General features: G+C 35.4%; 1 protein-coding gene and 1 non-coding gene across 2 annotated transcripts in view; one reads left to right on the top strand and one right to left on the bottom strand.

The window, feature by feature from the left end:
* The first annotated feature begins 1,048 nt into the window (after positions 1 to 1,048).
* Positions 1,049 to 1,120, top strand: Trnap-ugg (transfer RNA proline (anticodon UGG)). Its single transcript has one exon. It is a non-coding gene; the product is annotated as a tRNA-Pro (tRNA).
* Positions 1,121 to 10,273: 9,153 nt separating this feature from the next.
* LOC112051322 (RNA/RNP complex-1-interacting phosphatase homolog) overlaps positions 10,274 to 17,905 on the bottom strand; it is a 47,923-nt gene continuing 40,291 nt past the window's right edge. The window contains exons 6-8 of the mRNA XM_024089921.2: positions 16,587 to 16,627; positions 11,130 to 11,237; positions 10,274 to 10,910 (exon numbers count right to left, since the gene is read on the bottom strand). Of these exons, the coding sequence (XP_023945689.2) occupies positions 10,573 to 10,910; positions 11,130 to 11,237; positions 16,587 to 16,627 (487 nt within the window). The 3' untranslated portion in view covers positions 10,274 to 10,572. The remainder of the gene's footprint in view (positions 10,911 to 11,129; positions 11,238 to 16,586; positions 16,628 to 17,905) is intronic.

Genomic DNA, 17,905 nt, shown 5'->3' on the forward strand with positions numbered 1-17,905 from the left:
TTAGTGAAAAACGGATAGATATCTTGTATTTTATATTTATACTTAATCATTATCACAATGTAACATTATAGTTACGAGTAAAATTCCACTAGGAAAAATTTACCTATGGCAGGACTACCAAATTGCCACGGTGCATACTCGTTCGCTGGGGTTTAAAGGGCCCAATTTGTCACGGGCCCCAGCTATTCAATATAGTTACGCCACTGGGTTTGAATGTTATTGATATTTTCAGTATCAGTTCATAGCCAAATTATAAAATAAATAAAAGTTGATAGTAGGTATAATCGTTAACTGAACAATTGATTTAAGATAACCTTTTAACTTACAAGATTTGGAAACTCGTGCTATATGTTATGATTTAGGTACAAGTATATTAAAATTTAAATCGCTAACATATAGCAATCTGATTATTCAGCTGTTATCTTTGTTATAGTATGCGCATTATCATCTGAGTCGTCCGGTCATAAAAGTCAAAAAAGATAGGAATGTGCAGCGCGCCTACCTGCGCACCCTAATTATCGATAAACGGCTACCTGCGCACGTGCTAATGATGAGTCAATAATGATTTGGACGATTCTGATTGGTCGGTTTCTAATGTAATTGCATTGCGTATTTTTTTTGCTATAAATGTGTTTACTGCAATTAAATAAATACATTCATGTGTTACTCGTTGCGCACTATGGATACTAATATATAATAAATTTGGCAGAAGACGAAGATTCTGATGATGAAGACTCAGATGAAGATTAATTTTATTTAGTTAATAATTATATAATATGAAATATGTATTATATTAAATCAAATATTGTTAATTTTTTTAATTTTGTGAACAAGATACGATAATAAACTTTACTTATCGATAATGTCTTTCATTGTTACACCCTTCACTAGACGGCTCCATAAGACCCATAAGTGCAAGCGAGATAGATATAGAGAAATGATTTATGGCCCTAAGACTCAGTTGTTAATGCTATTAGTATAGTGTTACGTATAAGGCTTTTATAGCACGATTTCGAAGTGTCTCTAAATTTCGTCAGTGACATCAAGCGGCTCGTTGGTCTAGGGGTATGATTCTCGCTTTGGGTGCGAGAGGTCCCGGGTTCAAATCCCGGACGAGCCCTCTTTTTAAATTTTACTACTAGTTTTATTAACACTAATTAATATCAATTATAACGTAATTTTTATTATTTCCGAAAATACTCTTTACATAAAACAAAATAAAAAGTCTTATGCAAGATATCATTATCCGGTACAGGCTTCGAGGTGAATGCGTTAACAAACTATTGTAAATAAACAAATAAAACATCAACAAGGATAATATCAACTACGATAAAAGTCAACAAAGCCTGTTATTTTTTAGAAGCACCCCTGTGATCAAGCGGTCAAATTTTAATAAATCACTTCCTGCTCCAATATCGATATTATTTCAAATCCAGATAAAGTTCCACGTATCAGACGGAAAAATAGAACAAGTAACGAGCCAATCCGTATTTATTTCTCGTACAATCTTATCGAGGTATCGCCTCAAATTACCGTGTACCGTACGGTTATGGAAATTCCACAGATATAATATTTTGGAAATGCCAATTTACATGTGCCATAGGAACCCACGCGTTGTAATCTCATACTGTTATTTTTTTTTAGTTCAATAAATTAGGAAAGAAAATCTATCATTGAATATCGAAAGTCAAAAGGTGAGGAATTTGTGATATTTTAACAAGCGGATATATATATTTTTAACCGGTTTTCACAGTTCAGTCACAACGCCATCCACGTCCACGCAGACTTTTGATTTTTTTAAGGAAATCTTAGGTTCTTAGTTTATGGTTTTATTCATAATAGAATAGTTTGTGCCAGATCGTCCGGGAAAGTTGACCCATGCTTATTTATGCCATTATAGCAAAAATGCTGTGATTACTCAGCCCTTTAGGTATGCATGGCATGGATTGCTAGTGTAGTTACAGAAAGCAGGCTTAGCTTCTACCTATACCAGAGGTTGAAGGCCTCAGGGCAATGTAAGTACTGCAGAACGACTTCGACGTCATTTTGACTACCCCCGTGAGTGAGTATGCTCGGTGGATTTACAAGACGAAGGACCTGGGTTCGATCCCCGCCTGGGCCGATTGAGGTTTTCTTAATTGGTCCAGGTCTGGCTGATGAGGGGCTTAAGGCGTACTGCCAATGATTTAGCGTTCCGGTATGATGTCGTGTAGAAACCGAAAGGGGTGTGAATTTTCATCCTCCTCACAAGTTAGCCCGCTTTCATCTTAGATTGCATCATCACTTACCATCAGGTGAAACTGTAGTCAAGGGCTAACTTGTAAAAAATAATATAAAATATATGAAAAACACGTAGTGTCCTGTGAAGTGTTAGTTAAGTATTGGCAATGGTTTTCTACTTAACATCAGCCGGTCTATTCACTAATTTTGAGTAACTTTATAATACTGGAATATATAATTTATACACGAAATTATTGTTAGTAATTCTTAAGTCACGTAATTTCATATTCACTATTTAATTTAATGCTAACTGAGAAATTATTAACTTCTGAGTGTGTTTGACATTATGATTTTCGTCGATTATACTTTACGGAGTACAAAAAAAAATTCGGTTGTTATTGATTTGATGTTAATTATATTAGGTGGCAATAGACCAAAGTTAGTAATTAAGCCAGCAGGAGGACCATTCTTTCTTCAACTGTTACAATTTATTTTATAGTAACACTGTCAAATAATAATAATAATAATAATAAGTGCCTACCTACGTTAATTGGATTGTTTAATCCACCAAGAATTTTCGCGGGTGCAAAAAAATATGTTGTTTTAAGCAAAGTTTGATTTACAAAACTTGTTGGTTACAATACATTATGTCATAAAACCTTTTTTACATCTCGCTAACAAGCTACGCAATTATTAATTACTGTTTGCTATATTTACCGTAACAAGGCGGAACAAATTGATAAACATAATACTAATGAATATACATCCGCATTCTTGTAATATCTGATATTTGTTTGCAAAAACTTGTAGGAAAAAAATTAAGTTTAGAGAATCTTCAATCCATCGTAAGCTAACCATACTTTTTTTTATTCTTTACAAGTTAGCTCTTGACTACAATCTCATCTGGTGGTAAGTGATGATGCAGTCTAAGATATAATCGGGCTAACTTGTTAGGAGGAGGATGAAAATCCACACACCTTTCGGTTTCAACACGACATCGTACCGGAACACTAAATCGCTTGGCGGTACGTCTTTGCCGGTAGGGTGGTAGCTAGCCACGGCTAAAGCCTCCCACCAGCCAGACCTAGACCAATTAAGAAAATCTAAATCGGCCCAGCCGAGGATCGAACCCAGGGCCTCCGTTTTGTAAATCCACCGCGCATACCACTGCGACAAGTCAAACATTATTGTTTCCAATACCGATAATCTCGATAGGCACCTGAAGATAATGAAAATCATAGAATATTCATCATGTCCAGGCTGTGGTGAGGAGGAGACCAGCTATTACTGTATAGCTGAGTGTCCCATGTACACGCTAGTAAGATGGGAGTTACTAGGTAAGGATACATTAAATGAAGCATACCTGACGAATCTCACCGTAGGGGATATTGTTAGGTTCACGAACGTAGGAAGGTTTGAAGGGGGATCACTGAGGAGTGAACCTGTTTTCTATATCACGGGAACTGGGTGGAATGGTCCCTAGTTAGGACTAATCATCCGTCTGGCCTCGTCAGACGTCCCATTCATCTATACTTACTCTATCTATACTAATATACTTATAAAGCTGAAGAGTTTGTTTGATTGAACGCGCTACTCTCAGGAACTACTTTAAGTGTTAGATAGGGCATTTATCGAGGAAGGCTATAGGCTATAATATATTACCCCGGTATCCTACGGAAACGAGAACCACGCGGGTGAAACCGCGCGGCGTCAGCTAGTTAATAACAATAATTACGATACCGATAACTACCTAATATACTACTTATTATATGTAGGTACTTAATTATAGCTCAAAAGAGTAATCCATATTTAAGGTTCACAGGTAACTGAAAAGTTAAATTTGTTACCTACCGCTTTTTCTTTGTTTTAAACAGATGTGTAGGTTTCCTCGCGAAGGCTTTTAGTAGGCAAGCACTTACTCCCAATTATATTCCTGCGCACAACGTCGCCAGTAGAAACATTGTAGAAGGCTAGATGTCCGTCCACATGTCACTTAGTCGCTTTTGGAAGAAAAAAACATTGTTAAATGTGTGAACTCAACCTGTGAAAAAGACGAGAGTAATTTTTAGAATGCTGCGAATGCGAGGTAAATTCATGCATACCCCGCTTTACCAGATCAGTACCTACCTATCAAATTTTGTTTTAGTTTTAGTTTTTTAAATATTAAATAAAAAAAAATAATTTTGAAAACCCCATCTTGTCATGAAATTATAAATTACACTCTCTATCAAGTCGTTAATATTCTCTTTCAGTGCGCTTTCATTTGTGACCCCACTCGTGTATAATTGCGGTATAATTGACATTCGGTTATTCTTCTCCACTTTCACCCCCACAAACAGATTAAACAGCTCAACCGATTTTCGCCAAACATGTCTAAGAACACTCGCACATAAATCACCTTTAATACAATAAATACTAAATTGATATCGCTCCATCCGATCGGGAGCTATGGTGCCACAGACAGACAGACACGACAAACTTATAACACCATAATAATCATTGTAATCAAACAGTTTGTTTTTAAAAAAAAATACTATGAACGGGAACTCTTCAGATTAAAGCCACTACACCATCAATGCCGGCCGCATTCGGAAAACCACCAACCAAACCAAACCTAACCAAATGCATGAAATAAATACAAAATACATTAACTTACATTTACTTGCTTTTTTCCGAACGGAACAAATAACACGCGTACGTAATTAATGCGAGTCCTTGCGAATACATTCCGAATGAAGAAAAACGTAGTCTGCGGAAGTCTCACGGAATTCCGAATCATAATAACGCATTAGGAAAACGAAGACGTAAAAGAGTGTAAGCAGTCGGTCAATGAGTCAAAACTAGCTATCTTATAAATTCTTGACTATCTTTCAACCGGTTAGTGTTTATTGCTAACAAAACGCTATCGCAAAGTGACCAACTACGAAAAAATCTTTCTTTAAGTGAAGATAAAAGTCGTAAAACTGTCTTAATTAATTGGTAAAATAATCAATACAACTGAACGACTACTTTATTAAATGACTGATGGTCGAAAACAACTTTATTGAGCTGTAAACTTTATGACGAGCTTTGATAACAATTCGTCTTGTTAGTATAAATCTATACAGTGTAGCTATGTATAAGGTTTTTTCTTTTTTGATAAAGACGATGAGACAGTATGTACCTTTAAGATATTTTTATTTGGATACTTGGGGTTGTCACCCTCAGGTAGGTATACCTACGCGCATAATGTTACGAGACAACCTTTATGTGCCTAAAACCAAAATTCTTATTGGTAGCACACATAAGCATGGCAGTATTTTCTCTATTTAGAAAGAGCACTCTCAAAGTGCAATAGGTACTTTTAAAGCTACTATTATATTTATAGGAAAGCTACAATTAACCATTAATATATCTATTGTGGGATCCATTTCCAATAAAACCTAACTGTGACCCAGTGGCCCAAATATAGCTATCGGTTTCCAATGCGGCTTTGTACCCTCTAATTTATCGAACGTATAATTAGGTACATGTAGGTAGGTACCTCCATTGATTTGGGATTCACCAAGATTATTAATCAATGGACTGTAATCGTAACAAGACAATAAAGAATAGTTAACAGTCAGATACTTACACACTACCAGTTACTGCTTACCACCATAATTCTGAGCTCGAGTCTCTTCTCAGAATGAGAGGGTTTAGGCCAATAGTCCACCACGCTGGACAAATGCGAATTGGCAGACTTCACACACGTATAGAATTAAGAAAATCCTCTAGTATACAGGTTTTCTCACGGTGTTTTTCCTTCATTATTTAAGACACGTGATATTTAATTTCTTAAAATGCACACAACTAACAGTTGGAGGTGCGTGCCCCGGACCGGCTTCGAACCCACACCCTCCGGAATCGAAAGCAGAGGACATATCCACTAGGCTAACACGGCTCTTGGTCGCTCTTACCACCATCGGTGAACTACTAATCTCAGTAGCAGAACAGCGTAGCGAAGTTGCTGATGATATAACGTGCATATTAGAGACTTAAAGAAGGGCATGTCGGCAACCCTAGACAATAATATTTTGATATAGATAACATAATCTATATAGTTCGAAGAGCCGATGGACGTTGGGGTCCCAAGGTGCTAGAATGGCGACCCCGCACTACAAAGCGCAGTGTTGGTCGACCCTCTACCAGGTGGACTGACGACATCAAGCGAGTCGCATCCTCGCTGGATGCAGGCGGCTCAGGATCGTGATGTTGAAAGATTAATACTTTATCATAGTAGCTACTACCCAATTACACTATTGATCTTGGTTATAAGACTATTTCCATAACATGGTGATTGCTGAGTTTGCGAACAATTGTTACCTATATCCCTAAAATTTTCCTCACTGATTTATTATTAATTTAGTTGAATAACTTAATACATCATCGTATTTTTATTGCAGACATCTTCATTTTAAGGGCAAACAACTTCTACATTATTAATCTTTGGCTTACCTGCCTCTACAGTACAACGGCAACACTGCCTCCAGGCGAGAGAACTCCTTGAATTTAATTATTTATCGTTTTGTTAATACAGTTTTAAGAATTATAAGCCTTTAAAATATCGCCCATGTTGCGTGCTTATGCACTATACTTATTATTTATGTATGCAAAGTTAGTATTTAAAATTATAAGTTCAAGTAAATAGTATTACCAGTTGAATATTGTGTTCAAAGTAGATTTTTTTTTATTTAACTTGGCTATTTTTTTAAATTGCGCAAATTCTACATTTACATTTATGGTCCTTCGACACCTCATGAATGTACAAAGTACCCCCAACTAACCTAACAATGTTTATAACGACAGTACAGTGTCTCCTGTCAACAAATAAATGACCAACATTCCGAACTGACGGTCTGACCTACACATTGTTTTCCGATAAATCGATAACAATCAAAATGGCGCCCGAAGCGTCACCAACTGTCACCGGTGTAAACGAGCGCATTAAAACGGAACGCCTTCAAAGTAATAGACATAAATTATACGGTCATCCATGTCACTCAAGCCGAAGGACCTGAGGAAATATGCTTTGACGGAAGCCAGGTAGTTAAGATTTGTAACAAAAATATGAGATAACACCAGTTAAGATGTTAAATTTTATTAGGAACTAACAAAATGGAAATAATTTACGCTCTTTCGAATTTCGACTAGCAGATAACGACTTTAACGATGAATTTTGTCTAGGAGAGCTCGTATAACATGAAAAACGACGTTTAAATTAAAAAGACTATATTGATAAAGTTACGGTGAATTTCTTTCTAGTGATTTTTAATAGCCCATTCCATAGTTAATAACGTTCTTTCTATCAAATATAGATTTAGGTACCTACTGTGTATGAAGATAGTCATCATCGTGCCTCAACGAGAGTGACTAACAGAGGGCAAACTGGCCCTGTTCCCAGGACTCCTTACATGCCGGGAGCTCCGGTAGACCGATACACAATACCTACTTTTAGACCGGCCGCATACACTCGTTTTCCGTATTCGTTTTCCTAATGCGTAATTTCGATTTGGAATTCCGTGAGACAACCGCAGACATTACATTGTTCTTCATTCGGAATTGTATTGCAGCAAAGGCTCGCACTCGTTACTTACGCCCAGAAATGTTACGTTCGAAAAAAACGTACATGTGCGTCATTCAATGTATTTTATACTGATTTCATTCGGTTTTACGAACACGGAAAACGCATTCGGAAAACGAATGTATGCGGCCGGCCTTACTCAATAAATTATGTTTTCCAACTATTTTCATCCATAATAAATATTAATTGAATAATAACAAATACTAATAAATGGTTCTAAAATAGCTAATGAATAAATGAATATCATTGATCTTTTATATATTTTCAAAAAAGAAATTGGAGCACAGTGTGGTGTCCCCAGTCTGCCCTAAGAACCTTGAATATAGTTAATTCATACGTACGTAACTCACCTCACTAATGGACAAACGTTTGAGAGACAAAACTAAAATTTTGTCATTTCAAATCAACCAATTTACAAAAGTAGGTAAATTGTAGTTTGTTACAACAGGGTGCTGGAGACTTACACAAGTTACACAGTATACAATGCTCGGTGGTTACAAGTGAATTACTCAAATCACTTGTAATCAGCATCTAGGAGGCAAACAATAGAGCAATAAATGCGACTGGAGTCATCGACTTGGGAAAGCTACCAGTATCGACAACAAATAAATCAGGAACAACCTCGAGCGTTACCTTTGTACTGGAGAAAATATCGAACAAACAAACAGTTCATAAGTCAGTTTTCTGTAACATAAAACACGCCACTAGCTGCAGAAGTGGGACATCGTTAGAGACAATAACGATATATCTTCTACAGTATCTTCACTTCAACTTTTGACTAATTTGTTTTTAGAAACTAACTACTCATAATACTAAGATTTTTAGTGTCCACACGAGGAAGTTTCCTCATCGTTATGAATTTGTCCAATTGCCAATTACATCAAAGTCTACGAGTAGTTAAGCTGTCTTTGTATCCTTTATCAAGTACTGTATCAAATTAACTATAGGTTAAATAACGTAATATTTTCTTCAGAACATGGCGTTTCGCGAACTAATGCCACTACCATTGGTGGCCATAAATTGTGTCACCATTAGTTATTCTACAAGTATGCCTAAACAAGCCAATTACTAAAGGTCAAAACAAGATCTAAACTAAATGTCAATTGTCCTAAATATGTGCATCAGAATTCTTTCACGAGGCATTGCGTAAACGCAATCTACTAAAGGGCATCAGTGCAGGTAGAGAAAATCGCTTCATTACGAGCACCAATGTCTTTGTTTAATAAGTAGCCGAGATTTTATCGATTTCTTTGTATTTTAAAGCATTATTTAGTTTAACTTCTATGTGTGGTAACTGCGCTTCTTTTTTTACGGTATAAATTACATACCTTTACATTTACAATACTTTGAACTTCTAATGGATATACATTTTAAATAAAGACCAAAATGACATAGATTTGTATTTTTGAACTAGATTTGTTTGATGCTAGACTTAGCGCATTTCTATTTGTTGTTTATATATATTACACACATTATGATAAAAACAGCAGGCATGGACGATATACGTTCTGCGGGAGGACTATAAAGGTTATTAGTATATATTTTCATAGACAAAGTATAGTAAACGAAACCATTATTCGTTACTATTATACATTACCTTATGATTGTAAGGATCTTGATGGATGGTTTATTAGAAACTCTATACTTCATCTTAACGTCCTTCTTCCCAGCAGTGTTACTCTTGTCTCCATCGCACCAAAGCCGCAGCATCTCGCAGCATCATACGTCCTAATCTACAAAGTATCTCGATGCTATCGGGCACGTGCGGACCATCCACGTCACTATACGTGAGCCCACAAATTTCACCATAATTACACTTGTTCTCATGACTTAGTTTTGGTACTTTACAGTATGTTTTTTACTAAATTTTTTCTATGCAAAACAACTGTTCTGTACAACTTGTTAGTTTCTTAGATAATAAATGGAAAAAAGAGTCAAGATAAGACAGTCAGTTACATCACCAATTGCTATGACTACAATTTTAACATCTATTAATCTATTATCCATTAGGCTGATCCCGTTTAGAAATAATTTTAAGTTTAATACGTTCAATTAAGAAATTGTACATATGCTACTGTTTTGATTATTCCAAACATAGAAATAGGTCTCTAGTTTCTTGTTCTGTATGTGTGTGTTCCAAATATTAATTTAGTAATCATAGAAAGTTACAGTTTACACTTTGTGCCAATTGGTTCGATACCAGACATATGAAGGATAAGTGATAGTTTATTGAGTACTGCTTTATATTTATGTAAGCACGAAGGCTTCATATAAATATTCTTACGGGGAGACCTGAGACCTTTACAATACAATAGAGGAATCATGAAATTTAATTTATGCTCTTGGATTTAAATAAGTTCTAGACTGTGACACAATTTTCGTGAAATTTCAAACAGTAGCTGATCATAAATCTAAAGCTATTATAGATACTCCGATATTAAAACTACAAAATAAAACTGTTGTATATTTTATTTAAATTGTAAACTTTCTTTAACAACTTAGTAAACTATGGCAGTGACGCTGAGAAGTTCACATAAGCGTAATATAAAATATTATTGCCATTAAATTTTATTTACTTAAAGATAATAAATAAAAGATTTTTAAAAAGTAGTAGAAATTTTACAACTGTTAATAAATATTTCCCAGTACGCATTCTGAAACCCAATTCCAGGAAAATAATATTATGCGAATTTAAGACTCTTAGAAAAATAATACATTACAGTACAGTTTGTACATTATAATCACTATCATCAGTAATCGTACCTGTAATCGTATTCGAAAGACGACTCACGTGATCTGGAATAACTTTGTTTATCTATAAATCGTTTTTTACTAGGAGTGTCTCTTCTATTCGCACTACTATATCTATCACTTCTATGTCCCGAACCATTGTAGTTTCTTTTTCTAGATTCGTATCTATTGGCTTCATCGTCGTCTTCATTTAAGGGTGAACGATATTCAACATGATCGCTTTTAATAGGTTTTACAATAGTTTCTTTGCCAACATCAGGTGACTGTGGCGCCTTTCCCATTATATCAGCGATATAATTATTCCTTTCAATTTTGTAGCCACGTGCTTCTTCGAATCCTATAAATATAACGTAACAAGCTCCTTTACCATAGTTAACGAAAAAGTGTGCTACGTGCAAAAAAAAACGCACGACTGAAATAAAACTTCTTTCCCTCTCAGCGTGCGTTCGCCTTGCCCGATTACACTTTTCGTAACGAATACCAGCTTACACCCCAATGTCAAGCGTCCGTGCAGAAGTTTTACTTCAATAATGTTTTACTATTACAAACTACATACGTTTGATAGCTTCAGTTCCAGATATTCCAAGTCGATCCCGCATGTACCGGCAAACCATATAGCCAGTTCTGTTCAATCCGTGGGTGCAGTGAACGCCGACTAAAGAATCTGAAATTACCTATAATTAGTATAGTTAAATCAACCTTTAGTACAAAAACGCAATATATCAACTATTACATTCACCCGAAGAGCAAGTAAACATTTAACTAATTGCTAGCATGCATTTTTCTTTCTCTTTAGATTCAAATAAAAGTCTACATACGGATGAAACGAAGTCTCTACTATAATATAAAGTTACAGTAAAACATACTCTAAAAGTATCAACTCTGGACCATTTTCTGAGATGTGTCGAATAGTCTAACTGTATTTAAGTTTTGTCACTTCCTTACTTTATGTCAAATGACAAAGACAAAACTTGTGAACAAGCTATCAGACACTTGTCAGAAGTTAGTAAAAACGGCTCTTGACCTTCTATATATTTCTTAATGCATCCTTCGTTTCATTTAGTTACTGAAAATAATAATCTATTCTACAAAACATTCATATAAAACTAACATTTCGAAAATATTACAACGTTTTATCAAACAACAAACAAGCCACATTTAGAAACACTATGTTGATTGTATTATAAAGACAACGCCCGATCAATAGCTAAAACGGTCCGCGGACAAATAATGGTGAGCTCATGTTTGTGTCTTCAAAATAGCACCACAAACATTGGATCGAGGTCGTTGACTTCCACCCCTTACACCCCTTTACAGGGGGTGGACGGGGTGAGCGGAAGCCGTGGCCGTGGTTTGACGCTTCCTCAGGAAGACCTTTGAAGTAGTGCGAAAGATTCACACCTAAATGTACAATACGTAAAGGGCCAGTTTATAGTATTTATTTAAAGTTCGAGTAAAATTCGTGACTCGAAAAAAAATCCAATTAAAGAAAAATATAAAATTAATATCTAGGCTTTAAATCTCATTGAAAATATCACGCAAATGAACAGTTATCCTCGTAAACCGCTCCTTAGCACGAGACAAAAATCGAGAACCAAAATCCCGCGTTGTACGAATAAATGCAGAGTTCCCACGACGAGCCAAGAGGTAATGCATCTGAGACATTACACATGCATATTCATGCCAAGTCGGCTTACAAACAAAAATAAAACATTTCCATTTGCAACAATCCATCAAGAGAGGCTTTCGCCACGAGTCAATTAAGACCAACATCACTTTCAATTAAAGAAACAAACAGTATAATTTCTATGGAACTTGTTACTTGACTGGTTAATTTTTATTGTACAACTTGAAGAGGCATAATATTTTATTGTCTTTGTTCTCTACATTTGATTTTAGTTTATTTTTTAAGTATACTGTTATACAAGGGGCTAAGATTACCCATTATACACGAATTATATTTTCTCCTAAGCGAGGCAATAAATAGACGCCGCCTAGTAATAATTTGATTTTTACTCAGTGATTTAAACGAAATTTAAACTGCGTGAGTTACACTACACTCTACTACAATCAAATGTATAATTTTCACAATTGTGTATATACCTTTTTTGATATACAGAAATAAGTAGTCTTCATTCATGACCATTTTATTTATCACATACAAAAATAAATTTTAATATTTTTTTTCAATTTCCATTCCCCAAGAGCTAAATATGCCATTTTTTAACCCACTCTAGTACGCCACAATAATCATGTTTTTGAGCAAAATCTCTTTTTTTATGGAATAAGTTCGATCCACAATCTCACCTGATGGTGACCTGAAGTGATCTAAGGTGAATCGCACTTGCCTAGAAGATGCCTATTCTCTCTCATCTAAAAGATGATGACCTAGGAATTAGGAAACACTGAATTCGGGAGAAAGTTCCATACCCTAGTCATTCGTATTAGTTCGCTTCGTACGTGTTCTAGGGATGTGAATAACATAGCGATGGCAACCTACTCTTTATTTGTTTACATAATTATTTAGTCATATCGCATCTCAGTGATGATCAGAGAGTGCGCTTTCCTCGGATCAATCGTCGACAATCAGTACACGCATTGTGAGACGGTTCGATATCGATACGGGATAATGCGCCCACGCCACGACCCCCTTACATCGTAATCAGCTTATTAGGATTTTACCACACGCATTCGTGATTATGATGTCTCGCTTTACGATCAAATCCTTTTATGAGACTCTTTATGAATCAATTGCGAAAACACTGTCGTTTAAACTTTAGCTTATCTTACATTTAACCGAATTCCATAGGGTGTAATCATTTCGCATGTTTTACTGCTCGCGATTTGTCTTTTATTCACGTCTTTAAACACATTTTTAAGTCTTTTAAAGAATATGCCAGAAAACACAAACAGCTGAATTTAACAACAACAACAATTGTGAAAATTGGTTCCTGTAATATGACAGATGAGCAAATGAAAGATAATCATGAAAGAAAGAATAAAGTTGCAATAATTCTTCTGTACTGCAAGCTTATACATACCGGTATAAGCTTGCAGCTTATTTCGAAAATAACTGACTACGATGATCTTACGTAAAGTGAATGTAACAATAACATCATCCGACTAATTGAGCATATAACCTGCGTTGTCTCACACTCCTTGGCGCCAAGCGTGGGCAGAGATGAGATGTTGACTGATTAGGTATTTAAAAGATAACCGTTTCACTACGCGTTCGGTCACTCGGTATTTTTATGGTGCACCGGCGAGAATGTATGTCTTACATAACCTTTATTTTAAAAATTCTTCTCCCAATATAAAAATGCCTTCACAAATTATTACTGTGTTATCTATTTTTATTTTTATTGCCATATGTCACAAATTTATATCTTTTAACGTACGTTATCACGTTCCCAATAGCACTATCTCAGCGACATTTGTCACCAGTGTCCCCTTTAGCAGGGAGGGCAACTTTGCCCGCAGTTATTTTATGTTTGTATAAAATGGACTGCTTCAGATGTGATGATATTTTCATATCTCGTACTAGCAAACTTTGAGTTTATTCCCAACAATGTACTCGTAATCTATTGTTTGGATTCCCGCAACTTTGTCGAAAGTTATGAAGACTGAAAGTTTAACTGTTTGTGATGGCTTTGGAAGGCAGCAGGTTTCAAGGGTCAAAATTAAAACTTTATTTATTTATATTCTCAATGAGATATCATGAGGAATCATGCAGATCCATAGATTTGTGGCAACCCTTCGCTAGAGACCCTTTAAATTGTTTTGAGAAAATCTTTATTACTGTTTTTCGAAGGGTTAAGAAGGGCTATCTATGGTAAGAACATAGTCTGACATATTTTCAGCCTTTATATAATGAGGTATGTCTGACATCGTAGGCTCAAAAATAATGCTTTAATATTTTCATAAATATTAAATTGTAGGTGAAAGTGCCTTGGTGCACGCCAAATGCGTAGCTGTACAGTTTAAGACCACCCTTTGAGGACGGTAGCGTACAATGTTCCGCGCACCGCGATAAGTTGAATGGCAGGGAGGTAGTTTATAGTTGGTAGAAGTCTACTGAGAACGGATTTTGCGAGAGGGCCGGATTAAGGAGGTCTAGGGCGGACGAAGTCGCAGGCGTCCTTTATTTTTTATAAATACTAAATTGTAGGTGAAAGTGCCTTGGCGCACGCCAAATGCGTAGCTGTACAGTTTAAGACCACCCTTTGAGGACGGTAGCGTACAACATTCCGCGCACCGCGATATCGTGTAAATCAGAACGCGAATGCGATTCGCGCGCGATACTGCGTGAAATATGGATATCGTCGCGTTACCCCACCGGAGCGCCACCTCTTTCACAATGCAACAATATGACATCTTTACTGAAGCTCATATGTGAATATATGAACTTATACGAGTAATTATTAATTTATGTAATACGATGGCGAGACACTTTTTGTTACGTTAATAAAATGTTGATATAAAATATTTTTATTTTATAATACAATGTAAAATTTACAACATTATGAAATTTCAGTAATAAAATTAGTATAGTATCTAATATCAAAGTTGTAAAACATATCTTAGCTTCTACAAGAAGTGTTAAAAATATTTAAAAAAAAATACATAATTTAAAATAACCATACTTCTCGTGTGTTTACGAATAGCTATAATCAAAAAAGTCGTCCTCTACTAAAATATAAAAAGACTGAGTTAGCTATAGATACAATTAATATTGTTGACAAAAAACCTGAATAGCTTCGTACGTGATCCGTATCTTTACAGTTATTTTAATTAACTACCGTAACAACAATGGTATCTTTTTAATTAGATGGATAAAGGGTCTCTTGGCCTATATATTAAAAAGAAGTGGCGCTTACCACTGGAAACCCGTCGAATATAATACAAATCTCACCCAATCTACTCAGCGACACCGATAATATAGGCCATTACCAATGAAAACGCCGCCAGATAATAGAAGGTCCAGAATTAATTGAAACTACCCACGTAATCTAATAAAAGCTAGTTTTAGTGACCAAGACAAACAAGGGCGCCCATTCGTAATTAGAACTTAATGAACATTCTGAATATTGAGTCGGCACCGTGAGAAGTTCGACGATAACCACGATTTGTGTCAATGTAATTAAAAGTGTAGCTGCCGATTATCTCGGACGTGTGGACCGACCCTACTAGTTTTGATTGCTATGACTTATTGACAAACCAATCGAACGAGAGCCCTGTCACAGCTTTCATCACCCGTCGGCCGAGGTGTCACCGAAGCTCTTCATTTTATAAGCACGTTATACATTCCAAGTCGAAATCGAGGCGATCTTTAATTGAAATCGTATGTTGTGTCCAGCATTACTGATAAGGTTTTAAATAACTTTGATGATCTGGTTACGTAAGACTTTAATGCTGCAAATGGAGAGTATGATCTATTCGATCAACGTTTTCGCGTATAATCTGATAATGTGATCTTACATAAGATAATAATTCGAAACATTGAGATTGACAATTTTAAACAGTGATTTGACTGCATAAACAAAATCCAATAATGAAGTAAAAGTAAACTTTACAACAGCGATCAAGATGTGTCGTATTTACTAAAGAATATTTACTAAAGAATAACAATAAGTGACAATAAAAGGCAAAGCATCACGACACTTTTTATGACGGTCTCGTAAAGCAATACAATTAGGCAATGGGCATGCATTAACACCTCACCGAAACGTCTCTCCCACGCAAGACTTTTCCCCTTGTGAATCGTACCTACATCAGAGTTTACAAAACCTACTTCCGCATTTGCTATCCGATAGACTGCCATCTAAGAATAAAACGATTAGCAGACCTTAATCAGCGAAAAACATGCTAAAAGAAAGCTAATATGGATACGGAACATTAACGATAAATTCAAGAAGCTTGTTTGATTTTCAAAAGTGCGATTTAGATTTTTTTGTTTAATAATATGCATTGGATTCTGAATTTGATTCATAAAATATACGAGTATACTACGTACCTTTATCTATTCCGAGATATGTGTCAACCGCATTAAAGAATCTGAAAATACGAAAATAAAAAAGTAGTTTCATAATAACAATTCATTACAAATATACAAATGCAAACACAACCTTCAAAATCAATATTGAGTGTATAAAAATATAATGTTGTTAAAAGTAATAAAAAACATGATAAACTATATTACATTCCGACACTCTATAATGCCTTGTTCCGAATAGTGAATCAACAAAACATGGCGACGATGTAAAATGATATGTAACAAAGGCAATGGCGTCGCATAACATTTAATTGAATTTCACAAAAATGTTAAAACCTGCGCAGCTGTCAGAAATGAAACATTGTCATGTATCGATCACAGCGTGTCGCCATACTTTAATCAATTTTTTTACACCTAAAACCGCATGATCAGTGGGCGTCCCGGAATTACAAGGCGTTTCTGCCGACCGGCGGCCGATTGCATTTCTGCCTATTTGGTGAATTATGTTTATTTTCATCATAACAAATGTGTTTTAATATGGAATGAGGTGGCGCCCATTATGCTTGGGAACGTTTTCTAAAATACCTTGCAAGGGTGGTCTATTACTGGTGAATGACACAAAATTAATTTGCTGTAGACAACTGAAATCGATAGTGTGATTCACTAACCTATTGTTTAATTCTATAGGAATTAAAAGCTTTATCACGGATTTTTATATAATACCCAAGTGAGTGTAAATTAGATTTTTTTAGAATTAGAATATAAAGTATAAACTCATACATCTTTATCTAAAGAATATGGCAGTGTGTCTTGTAAATATATCATAAGATATGCGAGCAAAGCCTCTGACTAAACCAAACAACCTATTATACTAAGTTTGAAAATTATAGTTTAATGAAGTCCTAATTATATGTTTTAGTACAATAATCATCAAGACAATAAGTAAGCAAATCACCGTGCATATAGTGAGTGATATTAATAACTGAAAATAAATGTTTAATTTAACAGACCATTTGAAGTTAGTATTGACAGAACAAATACATCAATTAAATGGAAATAATGGATGGGTGGAATGGATTGTTAATTAGAATATAAATAAACCGCGAATAGTAAATTAATAACCAGCTATAAGATTTCCAGCAAAAGATCATTAACAAACAATTCTCAAGAGTACTCCAGTCAGAGGAACAAAACGAAACTCTACCTAAGTGTGGCGCCAAAGAGTAAACAATTTAATTATGCATAAAGTCACGATTCAAGAAATTCATAGAAAACAAGTTTGCGTCTTGCGTGAATTTTATGTTTAAAGTTAATATGGAACCGATCGTCCGTTTGATTAT

Source organism: Bicyclus anynana, chromosome 13 (assembly GCF_947172395.1).
Source record: "Bicyclus anynana chromosome 13, ilBicAnyn1.1, whole genome shotgun sequence".
NCBI lineage: Eukaryota > Metazoa > Arthropoda > Insecta > Lepidoptera > Nymphalidae > Bicyclus > Bicyclus anynana.